General features: G+C 35.9%; 1 protein-coding gene across 4 annotated transcripts in view; it reads right to left on the bottom strand.

The window, feature by feature from the left end:
• ARMC8 (armadillo repeat containing 8) overlaps window positions 1–23,244 on the bottom strand; it is a 105,584-nt gene that overhangs the window by 46,601 nt on the left and 35,739 nt on the right. For 3 of the 4 annotated variants that reach the window (XM_045791844.2, XM_045791846.2, XM_045791845.2), the window contains 9 exons: window positions 17,830–17,901; window positions 16,931–17,073; window positions 16,729–16,826; window positions 13,282–13,374; window positions 8,577–8,657; window positions 6,186–6,261; window positions 6,001–6,091; window positions 4,303–4,363; window positions 2,017–2,217 (listed from right to left, as the gene is read on the bottom strand). In XM_045791844.2, the coding sequence (XP_045647800.1) occupies window positions 2,017–2,217; window positions 4,303–4,363; window positions 6,001–6,091; window positions 6,186–6,261; window positions 8,577–8,657; window positions 13,282–13,374; window positions 16,729–16,826; window positions 16,931–17,073; window positions 17,830–17,901 (916 nt within the window). The remainder of the gene's footprint in view (window positions 1–2,016; window positions 2,218–4,302; window positions 4,364–6,000; window positions 6,092–6,185; window positions 6,262–8,576; window positions 8,658–13,281; window positions 13,375–16,728; window positions 16,827–16,930; window positions 17,074–17,829; window positions 17,902–23,244) is intronic. The other variant, XM_087870219.1, reaches the window with a different exon arrangement.

The raw sequence follows: 23,244 nt of genomic DNA, 5'->3' as shown, positions 1-23,244 counted from the left end.
TGGCATATTAGCTAGAAAACCCTAAATTCATCAACTAAGAGTTTCATTAAGTTAATTGTCACTGACTGTGGTTTGCGAAGATGGGGAATAAATCTAGCTGGGTAACATTATTTAAGGTAACAAATAACAACAACAGGGGTGCCCGGGTAGCTCAGTCATTAAGCATCTGTCTCCGGCCCAGGTCGTGGTCTCATGTCTGGCTCCCTGTTCAGTGGGGAGTCTGATTCTCCCTCTCCCTCTACCCCCTCCCCCCAACTTGTGCTCTCTTTCCCTCTCTCTCTCAGATAAAGTATTTTTTTAAAAACCCAAAAAACAAAAAAAGCCAAATAACAACAGTAGTCCCAAAAATATTTTGATCAAAGCAGGCACTGATGGATTATGGGAGGAATTCCCCAATATACAACACTCATTTTGATGTATAAGTTCTAAAATATCTATTCTTAAAGTCTTAAGTACTTTCTAGTCATACCACATATTAGAATACGGACTTGGATTAACATATACCATGAAAATCACACATTTATTAACATGTAAGAATTTCTCACTATGGGTCTTGTATCTTTATTTTTATGGTCAGAAACCACTGTATAATCCATCCTCAAAAATAAAGATGACAAAACAAATGAATATTCAGGTTTGGTATAAAAGACCATTTTAAAAAATTATTATTATTCTAGTTTTACTGTGATGGAAATAAAATGGAAAAAACCCTAACAGAAGGATAATCTTCTAGATACTAGTTAAATGATTTACACAGGTACAGGCTACAAGGTCTTAAAACTATGTTTCCTCACTCTCCTGTCCATCAGTGTCCCATTTGCCTTGCTAGAAAGATCAACTGAGGGTGTTCATGAGGCCATTGTTAGGACTTACTCTTGTATCTTTATACCAGTGAGATACTGTGTCAGTGTGAACAAGTGGCCAGAGGGAAAACAGACAAGGTAGCTGGTTCAGAGTAACCCATCACCTGTACTGGAAGAACAATACTACTGAAGGAAGAGCAGGCACTAACTTTAATACACAGAAGGCAGTGTACATTAAAATCAGTAACAGTGAAGGTTACTTTGGGTCCTTTCTTTAAAAAAAAAAAAAAAAAGATAAACCCTTAAGAGTTCCTTTTGTTTTCAGTGTTAGATGCCAAATGAACAGCTGCCTGCCAAATGAAGTTTTGGGGGGAACTCAGGGGCATGGGAGAGGTCAAGAGAAAAGTTAAAAAAAAAAACTTACCAATGGGACCACTGGCATCAAAAATACAGTCACATTCATGAAACAGTACTGGTTACTAATTAGGAGGCAATGCTCTCTCTACCATGACCTCCTTAAATAAACTTACTCTAACTGAATATTGTTCTCTTATGCTTAGGAAAATGGATATGCCAAATAGGCTGAGAAGAACAAACTCAAAGGAAATATCTATTCTAAGGAACTTACAGTTTGAGAAAAGGTTCGAGAAAAGCACAGTTTGGTTCTTGATGGTCTCAAACTAGAGGCTAAACAGTGCTTTAGTGGACACTAGCAGGCCCAAAGCACAGTATAAAAGTGAAGCAAGTAAAGAGAAGATGATGATAAACGTTAGAAAAGATAGCAAAGGAGAAAGACAGTGGTGGAGAGTCAAATAAGGCCACTCACATCCCCTGTCACGGAAGATACTTCTGACCTAAAGAACAAGAACAGACCGAGAGAGATGATTCTGGGAACCTCAACAGGATTAGATGATGTTGATATAATGTCAATACCCAGTTTAGAGACTGCACTATTTTGGGGTTTTAGTTGGGAATTAGGGACGTAATTATCTTCCTTCCTGATTACCTGCTTAGTGAAAAATTTCTGATAATTACATGAAACAAACTGGATTCAAAAACCCATAAAACATCATCTATGTTATCAAAGGGAAAAGATTCCTTCATTTAAAAGGGCTTTGAACTGTAATTATCAATTGGTTCAAAGTTGTGAGCAGTAAGAAAAACTTCTTAAAAATCCCTTGCTTGAGCTGCTGAAAAGAAAAACAGAACATACCCTTTTAATATCAGTGATGGCACTCACTGAGCTGGGATACTTGAAATAATCAGCAAGCATGGCAATGAGGTGATCAGTTATGCTAGCGATTCTCTGTAGCTCAACATCTGGTTCAATCAGATAGGCGAGGGTCTCAGCTCCTTCAACTCTCTCCTCTAGTAATCTCTCCTTACTGCACATTCGAACCAAACAAGGCAGTGTCTGGAAGGTAGTGAAATTAATTATTTGCTTTGTGGTAAAGGCAAAAGCTTGATGGAGAGCATATAATGACTGAATCAACTCAATGGTTTTTATTGACAGTCATGTTAGTGATCAAATGTTTGAATAAAGACTTTCAGAGAATGAAAGGTTTTTTGGAATGTAAAAACAAAGTTCAGTGTATACTAATCATTTGTGCTGGCACACTAAACACTAATCATGCAACCAAAACACGTTAATATAAACTCTAATCAGGCTTTTGTGATGGATAAAATGGAAACTTTATTGAACAACCTTATAAAAGACATTTAAGAATTCCTAATAAATCGTGTCTGAGGTTTCTGTCCCATCTACGTATTTATTTATTTAAAAGACATCCAGCAAAATGGCCGGTTAGCTCAGTTGGTTAGAGCGTGGTGCTGATAAAAGACATCTAGCAGTTTAATCAGGAGCAACTGTGCTGTAGAAAAAGTATGCTCTTTTCTTTAGTGAATAATATGACTGGGATGACTTTTATTTTTGGAGTGTGATCAATACCTACAGTTGCAAAAACAAAATACAGCTTTAAAAATTCAGTGATCTTACCATTACTCAGAGTCCATGGGTTTCCCTATAATGCGAGTGAAATGCATCAATCGTAGTTTCTAGGTTTTCTAAATCACTCCCTAGAATGATTATATCTGCTAGTCCAATTTTACTCCTAAGGTCCTTCAAAAATCTTGGTGCTGGTCTTGGTAATTTATCTACATTAGGTCCTCAAAATAAATTCCATGTATTTACTATTTCTAAGGCTAATGAACCCACTTTAAAGAATACCACAAAGATGGAACCTGAATGTTATAATTATAGGAAGCCTTCCTCAACTACTGTCGTCAACTGTGCTTTGCTCTTGTCTAAGTTCCTATTATTTCTTTATCATAGATTTTAGCACTTTATTGTTCACTACTGATTTCCTATCAGGCTAGTGTAGGCTTTATAATACAACCCTAGGCTTCCAAGAAGAAAGTTTATTCTTATTTTCTTTTGAACAGTTACTAACATTTACTAATACCATAAATTCATGAATTATTAATATATGAAGAAGATGCTATTAACCTAGTTTACCAATAAGGGAGAAGAGGAGGGGTAGAGCAGTTGAGCAAATAAACCAAGGTTACTTGCATGGAAGCCCTTAGAACTCTACACAATGTTGTTTACTTAGTGCGTCCTCAGTTCTAATTAATTGACTTGCTTCACCAAAGACTAGCAAACATTAGTCTTAATGCTCTTTTATTGTTAGGTTCATTTTGTACACTTATAATGAGAGACCTCACGATCATAAAATGATACATAATCAATTTATTTACACTTATTTTGTTCTTTGTAGCTAGTAAGACATTTAATATATTTAATATATTGTTATCTTCAAAATGACCCTGTGGAATAGATGTACAAATATTATTACCTCCATTTTCATGAGGCACCAGAAGAATAAGGGTTACCCAAGGCAGTCAGTCACTGGTGGGAGTGCTGAAACCAGAATCCAGGTCTTGTAACTTTTCGGGCCAGTCTCTTACCTGGGTTTTTCTGAGTTCTAGTTGCTTTTTTGACATGTCACAATGATGTTGATGGTTTTCATGAGCTATTTACTTTTTCTTTTTCATTATGTCTTTTGATTATCTGCCATAAGGGTGATATAAAGTCTTTGTCTACGGAGCTAATGAACTGCTTTCCTATAAAACTATGTTGCAAACTTAATGAAAATCAAGGATTAAAATATATTTTCTATTTCACCTGAATTTTACATATTTTTACAACTTCCAGATTCTCCTAATTTCCATAAAAATGAAAAAGGTGTGACAAGGAAAAGAACTATTTCACTTTGACTCTCAAAACACATCTAAAAGCAATTTTTTAAAACTACACGGCATTCCATTAAAAAGAAAAGCATGGTGTTTTTATATTATTTTATGCTATGCACACATACCATAGTTATAAAAGTATAAAAAGAAATAGGAGGAAAAAAAGAAATGGGAATACCAATATTTATATTCAACACTTACAACTGGGGAACTTTTGCATGTGTTTACATGGAATTAGTTAGCTCACCTTTAATACAATACAGTTGTCATCTGTCCGAATTGCTCCAGCTCTACACATGTAAGTTAAACTGGAATAAGATGGCAGAAAGTAAGTTTTTGCTTGTGCTTTAAAGCTTTAAAAGAAAAATTCCTTGCCTTTAGGATTTTATGGAAAAAAATAAAAAGACAGCTACTCTTATTTATCTTGAGGGAGAAGGTTTTCGCATTACCTTATATGAGGTTCTGCCAATTTAATACTCAAAAACAACTAACTGATATATACAGACAGTAAGTCAGATATTTTTCAAAAATACATACAAAATTGTTTTAAAAAGAAAGGCTTAATGAGCAGATAAACTTTGAAGCTAGGTGCTGGGCACAATGGAGTTCCTTATAATTTTCTCTATACTTTTTTGTGTTAGAAGTCCATAATAAAAAGGGGGGGGTTAAAAATAAAATACAAAGATCACAGAATCTAAGATTAAATCAAGCTAAGCTAGGATATTCTAACTCCAAAAGGAGTAGTACAAATATCACAGAAGAAGCATTTAACTTTTAACTCTTAGCAGTAGCCATAAAAAATTAGTAATTCTTTAGAGTTTGCTAGCAATGGCTTTGACAATTGGTCAATGATTTGGTTCTACTGAAAAACAATTTGCCTTCACAATTATATCTGGCTTTGAATAAGAATAAAATTACTTGGTACTTCCTAAGCAGGTACTGAACACTGAGCACTTCAGAAACCTAAATTAATGAATTTCCTTCTTGGATTAGATTTCTTTAGTGAGCTGGAGATGGGGGGGGGCATCTAAAACATTCCGTATTCTGGCTTCTACAGAAAGCTATAAAAAAAAAAAATCAGTAAAATGTTTACTTAGATTGTAGAGGATTAAATTGTTTATAGCTGTTATCATCTTAAGACTTGTTACATTTTTTTTTAAACCAGTTCCATGAGAGCATTTATCTTACTTAATGAAGAGGTTTTTGAAGACAAAAAGTAAACAGGAATACAAATAATATACTCAAAAAAAACCCCCAAAAAACAAAAACAATTCATTGCACACGAGTAATTCACTGAAAATTCTTCATTCTCGCCAAAATACTAGAGAGCCACAAATTCTTAAATACTGGAACAATTAATTTAGCAAAGAACCTCACACAACAGGTGCTCAAACTATCTATTAAATGTATTTATAATTACAGAATTGACAGGTATTGAATGCTTATATGAGCTAGGACTTGTACTAATAAGAACTTAACCATATTATAAACTGTCACATCTCTGAGAATTTTATGCCTTGTTTTTCTAAAGACGATGAAGCCATATTCTCAGAAATCATGCCTTGGTTATCAACTTCAACTAATTCTCACTTCGTATTTTCCTATCTTCATATTTTCTTAATTCTTAGCATAAATTTGTTAGTTAAATCTACTTCTATATTATTTCAACTGAAATACAAGGAGAGTATGTTGAGAATGTAATAAAGTAATTTTCTGTGGATAGTCTTAGTTGTTATATGAGTGTTGCTGTTCTGCATGCTACTAGTAGTACACTGAGTAAAAAACTCACGCCCATTTAAGAAAATGTGAGACAACCGCATGACCTGCAAATTCCAAAATCTCAAAACCAGATGGGGTTTTGGAGGTGAGCTAATTAGGCTGTCCAAAAATACTCAAACATATTGATAAAGCACTGTTGTTCTTCCCACATTGTCTTGACTTTTACCATTTTGCTGATGTCAGCTGCATCTCAATAGGCTTATCCCTCTGTAACATCTTCACAAAAATTTGTGGTAACAATTCTCCATCAACCAAAACTAGAAATAAAACAAAACGAGAATTAAGGAATTCTTTAAATCTACAAAGTTCATAAATTAAATCATGTAGGTGCCACTGAAAGTTCCAGCCTACCATTTACCAGGGTCATCGATACCTGGGGGTTTTCAAAAGCTAAAACTGAGAAGCATTTCAGTGCTTGCATTCGAACCTGTAACAATAAACAAAAAAATGCATTTATCTTGATTTTGCAAATATGAATTTTAATGTCTTAGAATCTAAACTCTTCTGAAGAAACAACTGTTTAAATCTGCTTAAAATACTAAAAGAAGGCCCCAAAGGAATAAAAATAACACCTGAATATCTGGAGTACAGTAAGTTAAACTTACTTATAAGAAGTTAAAATTAATTTTGAAGTAACAGAAAAGAAAAAACAGGAAAGAGCAGCAACTAAAATTTAATTAGATAAATTCCTTATCAAATTTAAAAGAACAATGTACAAAATACAATGTTGGTAAGTCAAAGAGAGCTTAATAACACTTAATTGCCAACTGCCTTTCAAGTGGGAGATTTCTTCTTCCCAAACTACAAACTAGAGAACTGAAAAGGCAAAAAAAGGAAGAAAGAAAAAAAAAAAGTGTACTCTTATATTCCCGTGTGGGCTGGGGTTGTGGCAAAGAGAACAGGAGGAAACAAAGTTACAGTAAAAATCTGAAACGGACTAAACGGACTTTTATTTTATTTTTTAAAGGTTTATTTATTGATTGATTGATCTGAGAAAGAGAGAGGCGGGAGGGGCAGAGGGAGAGGGACAGAGAGTCCCAGCTGAAACCAAGAATCAGATGCTTTAACCAACTGGGCCACCCAGGCACCCCCTAATTTAACTTTTAAAGCACTGGGTGTTATTCACAACGAATGAATCACTGAACATTATACCAAAAACGCTGGCTAATTGAATTTAAATAAAAAACAACAATGACAAAACAAAAACACTTATGAATTGTGTTACTATTCCTCAAAACTACATTACTGGTCTGGGACCATAACACGGGGTTAAACCTTGACCGTCACATACAATATATTTTACAATTTGCAGGAGCTCCTATGAGAATTGCTATTTTTCATTCTTTCTGTTCAGTTCTCATCAATATAATCCTCACTTCCAAGCCTGGGTCTACATATGATGTTCTTATGTGGAACTGGAGATTGGCAGGATAGGGAGGTGAAGTGTGAAGAAGTCCTGCCCCTCATCTCAGCAATGATCTGCAACACTAGCATGTGCACACCTAAAATATGGGACCTAAAATATGCCAATGATACTCTGACAATGGAGCAAACCTTGTCAAAAGAATAATGTTACCCAAACTTCTTCCTTTCACAACCTGTAACCTATTCTACTAAGTAAGAAAGCTTGGTGCAGAAAAGAAAGAAAAGAGAAAAGAAAAGAGAAAAAAGAGAAAAGAAAAGAAGAAAAGGAGAACTGAGGGAGTTTATGAAATTAGAGGATGGAGAAGAGGAGGGACAGTAAATAGCCACCCCAGCAATTGTTTCTTGATGTGCCAGTGCTGACTGGTTTCAGCCTCCATGTGGCACAGGGCAGAGGAAGCAGCTCTCAGTATGTATTTCCTTCCCCTCCCTCTGGCTAATTTCAAGCTGGCTCCATTCCCCATTCCCATCCTTGTGAGTGCTTCACCAAGATCAAACTTTGGATGTCTGAAGTAGGAAAACATAGGTATTAGCAGGCTGCAATACAGAGCAGATTAGAATCACTGCACGTGGACAGAAGACAAAAAATGACTACTGCTCTCTCTGCTCTGTGTCAAAGTCCTGGTGTATCAGCTCTAATGTGACACAATAAGGACAATGCCCCATTATTTGCCATAACTTGCTAGTTGGACAACAATGAAATAACCAAATTTTTAACTTAATGTTTGATAATGTATCATGATGTTGTTTATACATAAAAGATGAAGGAAATTTAATTAACAAGTCTGAAAACCTTTGACTTTCTAACTCAAAACACAAAACAGAACACATTTTTTTTTAAATCAAAGCATCAGACAAAATCTAAGTTTTTATGAGACTTCACATTTTGAAATACATAACACATTTAAAATGTTGATGTATATGTGGGTATATGCTCTAAATTTGAGTCACTGTGGCTAAGTCAGGTCTCAAATATGAAATCAAAGTATTTCTTGATATAGCAAGCCATTGTTCCTACATACTTGAAGGCATCAGCTCATGTGCAGCTTTGGCACTGACATCAGAGCAGAAGAGACTGTGAAAATCAAGAGCAAATCAAGCTACAACCATATTCTGAAAATTAAAAAATGGGAAGGCAAGGGTAGCTTTTAAAGAAGATTCTATAGGTAAAACAATGCCCCATAACATTTTATTGATAAAATGTCATTCTTCATCACAATATCTATCAAAGCAATAAAATATGTGGGCCTCTATCTATATCAAGAATCTACAAGCCAAAAATGAAGTATAAAAATCTGGCCATAATTTTTAACATCTTACTTTGTAAGATACTGAGGTTAGTAGGTGAGCAATATTCTGAACTGCACCATGGTTAAATAAAATTGTTTGATGATCTGGGCCCTGTAAGAAAAGAGAATATAACATTAAAAAGAGCAATGATTCATTCCAACAAAACTTTTACCTCACTGTAGAAAAGTTCATTCACTACAAATTCTCAGCTATCCTTCTCTTGCATAAATCCATCCTAATAAAGCAGGGAAGACAAAGGACTACCATTTCTTATGTCATCCCAGTTCTGTATAATTACTGCTTCCTAACCACCCCCCTCAACCCCAAATAATGAAGGGAGCATAGAAGCTATCCTGGCACAGGCCCTTTGCAGTTCTTAAATAACACACCATGACAGCAACAGAACCACTGTGAATTCTGCATTTCATGTGCACAACCTTACACTATGGCGCTGTAGAGAGTGGTAGTCATTCTTACCACTTTAGACTGATGAACTAGTCAGAGGAACTCTAAAACTAATTAAGTGCAAGGAAGAACTGGACCAGAGCTCAACCTACCTCAATACATCAGGGAAGTTTGAATTATGGATGGTGGAAAACACAACACTCCATACAAAGAAGTGAATGTGTTTTGGTTTCTGTTTCTATCTTGTTTCCCTTCTTAAATTATCATTTCTGAGTAGGAAGGTAAAGAAATGGGAAAATTCAGGATTTTATTTTTTATCAACTGTCGTCTACTAAGCAATTTACTGAAATCTTTGAAGTGACAGAGGCTAAAGGTTAATGCAAGGCTTTGAAATTGCCACAGTTCGTATGCATTGATTTTTTTCAATTTTTTTCAATTTTTAAGTAATCTCTATAACCCATTGTGGGACTTGAACTTACAACTCTGGGATTAAGAGCTGAATGCTCTACCAACTGAGCCAGCCAGGTGCCCCTCTTATGCACTGATTTTATGTACAACCCACCCATTCAAATAATGAAGTCAAAGCAAGGATAAGGATGTTACTTCATGCTTATCATTATTCAGAAGAGAAAATCCCTGCACTGAAAGTTGGCTACCTATCTGGGTTCACCAGAGAAAACCAGTTACTAGTCTAGGAAAAAAAAAACCTCTCAAATCAATTTTTCCAACCCACTATTCAGTCAAGTAACAATGATCTTGCAGATGCTCATTCTTTCCTGGACCAAAACATCCATCATTTGAAGTAGGGAGATTAATATTCATAGTCCTGAATCACAAAGCAGCCATGTTCTATTTTATAGGTAGTAATTCCCTTTAAAAGGCTCCTTTAAAAAACAAAAACAAGCAATTTCTCTTACTAACTTTTAATTTCTGATTTTTGATGCAAAATATTCCACACTTTCCTCAGGCAAACCCCCATTACATATATTAGGTAGTTTCTAATGTCTCACTACTAAAAGCAACGTTTTGTTGAGCATTATTAAAGCCAGCCCCATCTCAGTGCAAATTCTTAGAGTATGAGGATAAATTTCCTGCATACATTGCTTGATATATTTATCCCTACATATCCATCCAGAATAATACAGGCTTGCTTTTAGAACTAAAGATACTGACATTCTCAGGGCACAGGCTGGAAGTATGTTATCTTCCTACCTCATCTTCATTCATGTATCTGCAATTATAATTATAGGTACTAATTATTGGGTACTTGCTTTGTGCTGGGCACTGCTCTAAATGCTGTTCTTGAATTGTTCATTTGAAACATGAGTCTCCAGCTTATTCAATATAAAGATAGTGGAGACTAATGAGGAGCCTAGGAAAAGAAGGGTCTCCTAAGAATCTGACCTATTTTTTTCTTACATAGTAACAAGTAGGTAACTAGAATAAATTGTGAAGATAAGCCTAAATTACACTAGGCTGACATGTTAGCATACTAAGGTTTTTTTGCCTTCCATATAAATTTTAACATCCTAATTTAAATACTGGCAGTGCTTAGGAGAATAGCTAAGTAGATGGGGTGCTGCCTCCACCCTTGCACCTCACAGCTCTTCCATCCCTGTATTTATCTCTGTTCCTCTGCTTTGAGGTGACCTAATATTAATAGATTGTTTTATATTCTTCAAGCCATCACATACCTATACAAATACATAAGTACATCCTTTCCCCTATTTTAACACGAATGGTAAAATACTACATATGTATGTGCTCTATGTACTATACATATACTGTACATATTGCTCTAAACCTTTTATTCCTTTACACTATTTCCCAGAAATCATTCATATGAGTACATGAAGAGTTTTCTTTTTTCTTTTTTGACCTTATTCTGCTGTATGGATAACCCACACTGGAGTACTACGGCTAGACATTTATATTGTTTTACAGTCTTAAAAGACTATTACAAACATCACTTCAATAAATATCCATGTGCATGCATCTTTAAGAGCTAGATCACTTATGGAATATCTGCACTGATGAAGTTATATTATGAAAAAGATCAAGCACAATGCAATTCATTTAACGTAACTTACAAGATATTGTAGTTTTTAATCCCTCAATTTCTTTGCCCCAGAGAATACAGGAAATAATTATTACAAAGAAGCTCTTCCTCCTCCTCTCTGTGGTTGTACACAGGATTGTGTAAAAACAATCGCAAGGAAGGGAATTGTTGGCTGAACCAACTAGAGAAGGAGCTATCATTTGATTCTTATCAAGTCTCTCTTGGACCTGGGCTAGTGAGACAACATCCACAGCGGGGGGAAAGCAAATAATCCCTCAAGATTTTAAACTCCGAAAGACAAGTTTCAGAAGTTTGAGTAACCTGTTTAAGAAGTGGCAACAATTAAATATTACTGGCTCTTTTTATCTTTTTTTTTTTTTTTCTTTTGCTCCTTAATAAATCAGGGAGAGAATTTCAAAGACATAAGAATTATATTAGTAGTTAAGTTTTAGGGGAGTCCAAAGGTATATGCCTATTTTTGACTGATCAGGGTTTGGCACCCCTGACCCTCGCATTGTCCAAGGGTCACTGTATATGCAAAGTTGTGAATGAGTCTAAAAATTCTATTATGAATCTTATTTTAAGCCTATATGTAAACTGAACAACATGAAAATAAAAGGTTTTTATAGTCGATAACTATACGGAGATCATCTGATCAGTTGTTTCCAAAGAGTAATGCTAGTAAATCAGTAGAAAAATTAATATTTATATTAGGCTATTGTCATTGGGTTTATAAATACTATAATATTTCCCAAGGTTTAGTTACACCTCAGAACACTTAAATTTGGTCATTTAATTACAGTGGCAAATGCTAATTACCAGGCTAAAAGAAAGCTGAGTTAAGGTGATTTTCTCTGATAACATCTTCAGTTCTGTTAGTGGCATGAGGGTGCCTATAAATTCTTGCTCAGCATAAGATTCTCTCCAGCAAAAGAACTAATGATTTAATGGTTTTCTTTTATCCATGATTTCAGCTAAAAAGCACTGAGAAGTTTTAAATGAGCAAGCCTCAAGGGATTCAGAAGTTTCTGATGAGTAATTCTAAAAGCTATTTGGGTAACTTCTGGAATGGGATTATTCAAACTTCTCATAATGTAACATAATAATAATTTGACATGTAGTAATTATAACTCCAGGTCCAATTTTTAGTGCCCCTTTGGGATTACTGTGGTTATAACTATTAGATCTGTGCTCTCAAGCACTTAGGTATAGATGCAGAAAGATTTTTAATGAGGCACAGGAGTTCTGGAGTATCCTCCTTTACCTATCTGCCAGGGCTGGACTACAAGCCTTCATTTCACTGTTGGAAAATTCTACACCCTATTAAGTTCAGCTCATTTTTAGCAACGAATTGTAACAAAATTGTCATTTTTTCAAAGCCTTTCTTTGCCCACCTCAAAAGATTAAGGGGAGTGTTTGACATCCCTGGACCTATGAGTTGGCTTACATGCTGTCAAAGCAATCTGGGAAGAGAAACTTCAAAGATTTTTGAAAAAATCCTTAAATTCTAAATGTCTTAAATAGAACTGAATAGGCTGTGAAAGCCTGCGAGGATTTGCGAGGGAAGGGTTAAACAATTAAATTATAATGATACTTTTTCTGGAACCAAGTGATTTAATTTTCATTTATTTGGGCAACTGTTCTAAAATAGAACTGTTCTCTCATTTCTCCTTATACGAGATCACTTAAAACAATTTCCAACAATGAGAGTGTGGGGAAATGGTTATGATCACACACTGCTGGTAGGAGTATAAAATGGTACAACCTCTATACCAGACAGTATGTGGTAAGATTACAAATGCACACATTCTTTGACTCAGCAATTTCATTTCTTATAAAATGTCTTACACAAGATACTTTTGCAGCATTATTTTGTAAGACTGGAAACAAGGCAAATGTTCAACACTAGAGAATTGGTTAAACAAATTATTGTAGATCTATATTGTAAAATACTATATGGCTGTTGAAAAAAATTGAGGGAGGCTCCTTACTTACTGATATGGAATAGCTTTCAAGATATGTTAAGTGAAAAATGCAAGGTACAGAAACAGTATGTATGGAATGCTACCATTCGTGTCCAAAAAGGGGAAGGGGATGTATATATATAGGTTTGCTTATATATAAAAACAGGGGAGGGAAGAGGATAGAATATACATAGGTCTTCATAATTATATATGTACAGGTTATCTCTGGAAGGATACACAAAGAAGGCACATCTCCTGAGGGCATAGCAGATTTTACATTACAGAGAACATTTATTCTGGTTCTTACTTTACAGCAGTGTGAGAAGATCTGACAGATGTACTCCTGGGTGTAGCGGGACCTGCTAAGTAGCGCCATGAGGTGTGGTATCACCGTGGCATCCTGGAGTCGAAGGAAAAGAGAGCACAGCAACAAAGAACTTAGGCACTGTGAATACACCTAACAAACTATTTCCATTAACAGGTACATATACAAGCTTCTTAACTTAATCACAGTAAATCAAGTCTCTTTAAGGAACACAGCAAAACAAAAACAAGAGAGTCACCAAAATTGTTTACGTAAAGGATGAGGGGCTTCAATATTCATCCTCAACAACAAAATACAAGAATGGGAAATTCTCAGTTTCTCTCCCATAAACACCCTATATCCCTACAATACGACAAAATCACTTCAAAAGACTTGAAAGAAATCTGTTCTGAAACCAAAATGTGAACTAACAAGATATATAATAACAAATAGCCTATAAGGACGAATTATTGTATAAAAATAAAACTTGACGATTTCAATCTCTGAGATGTTGCAGTAACTATCAGTAACTAGTAAGAATCATAATGACTGTAGTAAGCTAATTTCAATCTTCACTAGACGATCTGTAAAATGTCAACTTCTCACTTAGAGCACGTTCTCTGACTATTGCTGACACTTAGCAATATACAAGTTGGTGCAGAAGAGAGGAGAATCTGCCCAATCTGCTGCAGGGCTCTCCAAGAATCCCCTTCTTCTTAGGGTGCAAAGGGAATTAAAAGTTGAAAGGGTATTTGGTCTGAGCCACAGATGGAAAAGTAGACTTAAGCCTCTTAGTCAATGCTGTCAGAGTCCTGGAGCTATACCTCTCAAATACGAATGTGCATGCAAATTCCCAGGGTATAGTCATTATGTACAGATTCTGATTCTATAGGTTTGGAGTAGGATCTAAGCTTCCAGATGAGGCTGATGCTACGGGTCCATAGACCACACTTTAACAAAGGATAACAGAGGGCAAGGAAGGCAACTCAAGAGTACTACTGTTGGGATGAACAAGATTTGGGGTTTCCCTTAGAAAAAAAAGAATGTCCAAAATCTTTAAGAGCTAAGTGAGAAAACAGAAGGCAGCTGATTCCCTCTAAGTAGAATCTTTCCCTTTGCTTTTTAGTATAACCCTTTGTGTTATCACAAGCAGTTTAAAAACAAAATGAAAAATTCAGAAAACCCTAAAGAAAGTCAGGTACTAAATGTATAGAAAGAAAAGGAAGAGCGAAGATGAGAATGTCAAATACACGTCTATTTCATAGAGGGGGGAGGGGAAACAGTGATTCCATTGGCAGAAGACAGGGAAGCAGGTAGAGAACAGGCAACTGAAGGATGATATGAAAGCTTCTATTAAACTCCTGCAATTACTTCCACCTCCTTTCTTTCCTCCATTGCTCTCTCATCTTTCAGTTTTAACAGCTTCATCCCATTTCTTCACATCTGTCCCTTTTCTGCCAATTGTCTTATAGATCTACAGTTTATAGTTGATTGAACAAAGAACAGTTACATAATTTGCCCAAAGTCACACAACTGATTAACAGGATTTCAAACTAGACATCCTACCGTCTTCTAAGTGGACTGCCCTGTTTTCAGTTTAGTGCCTAAGTTGCTGGCTCTACACAATCCAACTCACAGACCGCAGTTAATTACACTAAAACACTACTTTCTGTCATCATCCCATCCAACACTCTTTACAGATTCAGCATTGTCTCTGAGGCATAAAACAGACATTGTCACTGTGGAAGTCACTTAATGTCCCTGGGTCTTAATTTTTCTTACGTAAAAAAGTTAAGTTGCTGTAGACTAGTCTTCCAAATTATGTACCATGAACCATTAGTGGGTCATAAAATCATTTTGGAGAGCAAGGAGAAAGGAGTTAAAACTGCTGGCCAGGACCAATTTCTCACTTACTGGGCTAGGGGTTGGAGAGTAATTTCTAGGGTAAAGACGACAGGTGACTGGTTTAATCTCTTTGTAAACATCACAATAGGACCTTCAGGGAAACAGTCTGATATTTACTAGGAGAGTCCTTCTCTAAAGCTTTGAGGAGGATGTCCCCAATTTAGGACTGCTTACAGTAAACCAGTGGTCCTCAAAGAGCGGTCCATGGACCAGCAGCCTCTGAGTTACCTGGACACTTATTAGAAAAGCAAATTCTCAGGCCCTACCCCAGACTCACTGACCCAGACAGTCTGGCAGGAGGCTCCAGCAATCTGTCCTTAATAAACCCTCCAGCTAATTGTGGTCCATGCTCAATTCTGAGAACTGTCATAGTGTACAATACCAATTTATACGGCATGGCTCCCTGAAGAATACTGTACAAATCCCTGAGGTGTAAAATTGAGATGTTTCATAATTTAGAGCCCCCCTGTTGTGTAAAGTGACCCATGAACCTCACATTACAGACTTTATGTACCATTATGGGCCAGAGGAGCATGTATCTGATGTGGGAAGGATGGACTATGGAGCCTCATGACATGCCCCCCACCCCACTTCTGTTACCTATGCTTCCTGATTGCTTATGCTCTTGAAATATTTGTAAAATGTGATTTTAGATAAGATCTCTGACTTATATATGTCCTACTGACACTGTGATTCTTTGTGTTGGCTCGAATCACAACCAGCATTTTTCTAAAAATGAGAAAGGATAGACTAAAAACCAGAGGGTATCACATTTATGGAATTGTTTTGTGAAGACTGTCTCAGGAATATTCTCTCTCCCACTCCCACACACACACAGGCATGCGCATATACAGTGTGGTGATGGAAAATGTACTTCTTATAGTGGACTGTAGATTGGAGTTTGAAAAATACTGGCCTGGATAATGTTAAGAAAGTCTCATGTAATCAAAAGATTAAAAGGCCCCCTACTATTCCCTAAGGTTTTTGAAAACTACTGAGTGACTCCAAAGATCTCTGGATTCTCTCACACGTATTCTCTGATTCTACCCTGGCAAGTAAGCCTCCCGCTAGCCATTTCTGGTTCACCTATTCCATTGAAACGAACACTGACACCCGTCCCACATTAGACTATTCTACCCACTGCCCTGCATCCTCTCTCTTATACAACTCTTTCCTAGAATGACCTCTTTCCTCTCCACTTCTCTAAATCTTATCCATTATACAAGACCTAGGTCAAATTCTCTGTAAAGCCTACTCTGCTGGATTTAACCTAAAGTGAGTATATTAAATATACTGCCTTAATTTGATATTAAGAGATCAAAATGGGTCTTTCTTTAAACAGTTTATAAATTCCTCAAGGTCTGATACTATCTTTCGCTTCTTTATAATACCTAGAACATCTGATAATTGCAAATTAGCAAGAACTGAAATACTTCTGGAGACTTTTCTATAATATATTTATGATGAGTTTTGAGATGCTGAGTAAAAGTAGAGGTATGCTGTTAGTGAAATGTAACTGATGATTCAAAAACTTCTAAAACTCACTGTATACAGTAGCTCCTCCGGAGTGACAGGACTGGTGAAGATGGTGCGCAAGCATCGGAGGCAAGCTTCAATGAACTTCAGGTCTGGAGACAGTAGTCCTATTAATAGAAAATAGACTTGAGACTCATCCTTTCAGTCTGTATTTTAAACACTGCAAACTAATTCTAATTTTTACTTGTACAAAAATGACTTCCTTACATACCTTGCAGTAAGGCAGGGATAATATGGCAATCTAGAAGAGACTTGACATTGTTTTCAGTACCCATAGCAAGACTTCCCAATACCACTGCACATTCAGTTTTCAGCTCTGTACTTGAGGTTTCTTGCTGAAGCAAGTACAACAATCTAAAAAGAAGGAATTTGATAAACAGAGGAAACTAAAACAAACAGAAGTAAATTAGCTAAAAGTAATGTAACAGAAAAACGCTACCAATATACCCCATATGTGGGTATGCTAAAAATATGGTTGGTGAGCTCATAGATGGCTAGGAAATGATCACTTGTTTCTATCAGTTATTAATTTAAAAAAGAAGTATTTGGGTAAAAAATCAAAAGAGACTGTCTTCATTTTGAGCAAAAGGACTATTATATATAATCTTAGAGTTTATCAATCTTTATTAATCTGAAAGTTGTCCACACATAGACAAAGCAGCACCACAGTTCATCTTATCTGCCACTCCAGGATATGAAGACGCAGACTACTCAATGCCAAGTACTGTCAGATCTTAAATTTAGACTAGAAAGGGGCCTGGACTATCCAGACGTATGGTTCAGAGATCACAGAGGTTTACCCAAGAGAGAACTTTCAGAGTCAGACTGATGTATATCATCTATCTACCCAACACATCCTTTTATTGCAGGTTCAATGATCTTCCTGAATTTCCAAAAAGTATTAATACATTTGCTTCATATTCCATTCTCTGGTACTTAAAAATTTCTAAAGAGATGCTTCATGTATTTCAAAGCATTTATTTTAAAAATTAAGAGGCTTTCAAAAATAGGATATCTAATACAGAAAAAAGATGGGTCTTACGGATGAGAATGAGAAATACATTAGAAACTCAGTATGAATATCAGAAAAGTGACTGATAGCAAACATACCTTGGAACAGCTCCTAAAACAATGAGATTGGCTTTCTGCTTGTTGTTTCCAATTACAGCATTTTTCATGTCTCTGAATTCAGGGGAAGAGAAAAGGGTAAGGTATATTGAGACATCACAGAAAAATCAGTAATCAATTCATTCCACTTTATCTTTATTATGCAACATCTTGGATTGACAAATATAGAAGTTAGTGACAAAGTCAAATCCACCTGAGTACCAAAGAAAAGGAACAGAGATAGGTGCTGAATGAGCCTAGAGGCTGTAAAATAGGACAGTGTGGGAGTGGGGAAAGTAGGAGATAACCCGAGTACTCATAAAAGACTTCCAATACAAAGCATATTGAGTTCTTCAGAAAAGGCCCACACAATGTATCTGACCTTGTTTCAGGGATCATGACTTTGTTCCTTTCTCTTTTTCTGACTTCCTTGCACTGAATATTTCTTATGATTCCATTTTATCTCCTTTATTGCCTTATTAGCTGTGCCTCTTTGGGTTTTGTTTTATTGTTTTTTAGCAGTTGTTTTACAATTTACAATATGTATCTTTTAACTTATCACAGTCAGTCTTCAAGGGATAGCATCTCATTTCATTTGTATTTTAAGAGTCTTGCAAGCATATACTTCCATTTCTCCGTCAATTCTTTCTATTACTGTCATACGTATTTTATTTTTCAACTGATTAGAAATAACAATATACTGTTACTATTTTTTTACTTAAGCAGCCAATTACCTTTTAAAGAGATTAAAAAATAAGAAAAAAAATCTTTTTTATTTCTCACATATTCACCAGTATTTTTTATTCTAGCTATACTTAGATTTTTACTTCATCAGGAGTAAAACTCTATTCTACATGAAAAGTATCTCTATGAATGACCAATTGGTTCACAAACACTGATTAGTCCAAAGGACAGGTGGAAAAAAAATAAATGGCTCAAAATAAACCTAGTACTACTAAAATTTTAATAAAAAATACTTACCTAATTGGTCAGTAGTGCTACCTTAATATAAAACACTAGAATACTATGTGATTCTATATAGTGTGGTTCTCAAAGTGGGGAAGAGAGCATTAAAGCACCATAGGGGCACTTCTGAAGTTTATGAGGGTGTCTGGAAATTTCTGGCCACAGTTTTACTATTAGACAGAAAGCATTTTTTTTTACAGTTTGAAAGAAAACTGTATTTTTCAGTATTGCATCTGGCCCTGTAAATAAAAAGGAAATTATTCATTATACATTATTCATTCTTACACTTTTTACTAGAAGTTATTTCGTTTTGGAAAATCAGACCAGCACAGGTGCCACTCCCAGTACTGGAGTTATGGATACCAAACATTTACATACGGAAACATTATAAATTATCTTTTCTAAAAGTTCTTCCTTATAAGCAGGGAAGACATTATATTATTTTTGGAGTTATGTATATGAGGAGTTATATTATTATAGATTTAATTTCAGGATAGTACAGTGGTCATTAAGAAATACTTGTAGAGGGGAGTCAGGTCTGACTGTGTTAAGGCCATCGCTATATAGCCTCAAAGTTCTTAGCTCACACATTTCTTTCATATCCCAAAATAAGTTCCCCTACATTCTCACCCAGCATCTCTTTTGACTCTTTTAGGTGGCAGCGGTCTAATGTATATAGGAAATTTTTTGCCAACTTTGAAACTTAGAATCCTAAAAAATTCTATAATTGGCAAACCATGATCTTATAGAAAAAGAGAGTATAAAACAGAAGGAGAAAAAGTTACTTTTAAAAATCAACAACAACGAAATGTTATAGTCAGCACGTGTTTCTAATACCAACCAAATTCACTGCCATTAAAAACCCTGGTAATAATTTTAATACCCTTTCTCCTTAATTACCTTCTTCAATTATAGCAGAAAAATACTGCTATGATGCAGTGATCTGCTGAAAGCTGATTCTCGCCACAAGGTTTTGAATGGCATTTTCACAAGTTCTGAGCCAAACACTATTGGCCTAGTCTTCCAGTAGCTCAGTGGAGCTGAGGGTAGGAGTATTTTTTTCAGGGCCTGATCTAGTTCTCTATGTAAACTATCACTCAGATCTTCCACATGGTTCATAGGGAATAAGTAGGAGGGGACTTTCGTTTATGGGGACTTAGCTGAAAACTAGGGTTTTAACCAAGTTCTGATAGACAACTATAAAATTATGTGATATCAAAGCCTCATTTAGCAAAGCACAATAGGTGAGACTATACATCTAGGCTTCTGTTTCCTTATAAGGGCTTACTTCCCAATCATTAGCTTATAGACCCTAACTTAGCAGTTTGCCATTTAGTTTCATCTTCTTTCCTTCTCTTCATGTGTTCTGTCTATACTACTGTTAGCACATCCATTTGTCCAGCAGCTATCAATTGAGAGTCTATTTTGTGCCATGTGCCATTCTGGATACTCTCTCTATTCTGCAACTCCCAACAGGAACGTTTCCCCAGATCTCTCTCCATTCTTCCTAAACTAAGCAGAAATGAGGTGTCCCCATATTACCTTATAAACACGTTCCAAATATCTGAAGCCACGCAAAAGTAAATGTTTTTATAGACAAAAACAAACAAAAACCCCTCCAAAACCAATTTTCCAGTTCTCTTAATAGTTTGCAAAAAAGACATGAAGGAGGCAATTGGTAGTTATAGAGTAAATGCAGACCGAAGAGAATTAATAAAATGGACCAATGTCTAAAGAAAGTAATTCTTTCTGTGGCTCTAATAAATAAAATATACTTGTGTTACATAAGGAAGAAGAGACGTTAACACCCAGCAAATAAATTCTATTCAGTTGTTACTATAAAGGGATGCTAGAAGATAATTTCTATGAAACAGTTACAACCGAAAGAGATAATAATCATCACATACACCCATCTTTAGCAGATCTAAATATGGTACAGGATTCAATTTCAGAGACAGCCAGAGTGGAGCTATTCTCTCTCTCTCTCTCTCATTTCCTTATCCCCTCCTCCCCATACTTATCCCTGGCTAACTTTACTCATCTTTCAGATCTGACCTTAGATAATAATTTCACTTCCTCCAGGAAGCTTGCCCTGACTACTCCCAGGTCTGGGTTCGGTGTCCCAGCTTGCTGCCCTCTATCATAGCACACTCATTACTTTGTTAGGATAGAAGTCTATTTCCTCTTGAGAGGAAAGAAAGCCAGTCTGACCTGAAAATATCAGAGAACTTACTATCAATGGATCACAAAATGTACCATATAGAAATCTATACTTTTGTAAAATACAAACTCCCAACTATCATCCAAGATAGGGCACAACGAAATTATGCAAAACTTATATATTGTTTTGAAGTTTACAAAGCATTCCATACCCATTACTTTATGTAATCTACATCACAACCTTGAGTAATATTAACCCCATTTTACCGATAAGGAAGCTAAGACTCAGATTCAGGGCTTTTCTCAGAGCTCCACATTAAATGACAGAGCCAGTTTCAACCCATGTCTTTTGTGCCAAGTGTTTTTTCCATTACCTCCAGCATACCAGGCATTCAGAACAAACTGATCAAAAAGAAGTGAGCTAACATATTTCCTTTTTCCTCCAATGTTTCAATTTTACATTTTTACACAAAATGAAAAAGCATTTCTAACTTTCAATTAAAGACATCCTTTTCCCAGTAGATCAAAGAAATTTATCTCATATCTACCAAATTTAATGTTAGAGGGAAAAAATACCCTACTTTTATACTCCTGAAATTCAACAATTAAGTTTTGAGCTCAGCACTGTGTTAGGCTCTATGAAGGATACAAAAGCATCCCATAATGGGATGCTTGAAGAGTTTACAATCTCCTTGAGGAGATAAAAATAACACTAGCAATGTAAGGTAGTGCTATATCATAAATCGAGTGCTTAGTGGCTGAGACAAGTAGATGATCAAACAAGCTTAACGGGTTTTGAAGCAATGGTAGGAACTAAATGAACCTTAGAAAATGGCCACGATTTGGACAGTGAATGGGAAGGGCAAATGGAAAAGCCATTCACAGAAGACAATACTGGAAATGAATACATCATGTTTCTGGGGCAGGAACAGGAGCCTGGATTGTAAAGAAGTGTCCCTTTAAGGTGGGAACATTAAGCAGAGCATAAAGAAAAGTGATAGGAAGAAGAGACAAACTAAAGGGGAATGGATTAAGGAGTAATCATGTTTCCATCAGAAAAAGGATATGAAGGAAGCAGTGACTAAGGAAGATAAAATGAATATGGGATGGACGGAAATGCAGAGAATACTAGCGTCAAGAGAGGTAATTAAATGGCTGATGGCCTTCCTCTCTTGCCCTGGGGTTATGATTATCATAGCACTCACTAACCAAACTATAGTGGACTATCTATTTAGCTATCTGAGTCCTTCATTAGACTTTTGGATCCTCCAGAGCAGTGACTACATTATTCATTCTTACATACTCTCATCGCATCACAATGCCCAGCACGTGGTAGGCACTCAATGAATGTTTGTTGAAGGAATTATGCAATACATCCAGGTCTCTGGTTATGTGAGACTGACTAGGATGGCAGCCACAGGAATCACTAATACAGAAGACATTTTGAGGAAGCAGTTAATAAGATGATTTGATGGGTACAGAAAATATGTGACATGTCTTAAGTGACTACTTCAAGTCTAAGTTCCTGGATGCAGAGAACACTAGGAAGCTTAGAAAACAAATCCCTTAACAAGACAAGGATCTATCTTGATTTTGGACACAATGAATAATCTTCCAAGTAAGATAAAAATACCCAGGTAGAAAAGCTAAAAAGTAAGCCTTGAGGATATCCCACTCTTTGAGGATGGGAGAAGAAGCCAATATTAAGATGTTAAAAAGATGAATTTGCCACAGAACATTCTCAGCTAAAATCTAGCTAGAAACTTTTATTTGTCCACTTATAAATGGACTCAGGAGGCATCTACTTTTACACGGAGGCTAACCTTTCTACTTCCTTTCTTTACTTTGAAAGAAATTAATTTTCAGCGTGGTAGAGAAAAAGACTCAAATATTAAACCAACATGTACAGTGCCTACCAGAACTTATATCTAAATTAGAGTATTGGGATGGTGATCAAAACCGAGAGAGAAAGTTGAGGCGCCTGGGTGACTCAGTTGGTTAAGCATCTGACTCTTGATTTCGGCTCAGGTCATGATCTCAAGGTTGTGAGACTGAACCCTGTGTTGGGCTCCACACTGGGCAAGAAGCCTGCTTAAGATTCTCTCTCTCCCTCTCCCTCTGCCCCTCTACCCACCTCTCTCTTTAAAAAATTAAAATTAAAATTAAAACCAAGAAAGTAAACACTGCACTTTAAAATTAAAACAACAGAAAATTTTTTTTTAAAGAACTGGGATCTAGACCTGCTGGAGAAATAGTTTCAATCAGTCAAAACAGCATAAATTTTAAATAAAA

Source organism: Ursus americanus, chromosome 20 (assembly GCF_024610735.1).
Source record: "Ursus americanus isolate L20-20 chromosome 20, mUrsAme1.1.p, whole genome shotgun sequence".
Taxonomy (NCBI): Eukaryota; Metazoa; Chordata; class Mammalia; order Carnivora; family Ursidae; genus Ursus; species Ursus americanus.
This window is presented reverse-complemented; position numbering and strand designations above follow the sequence as displayed.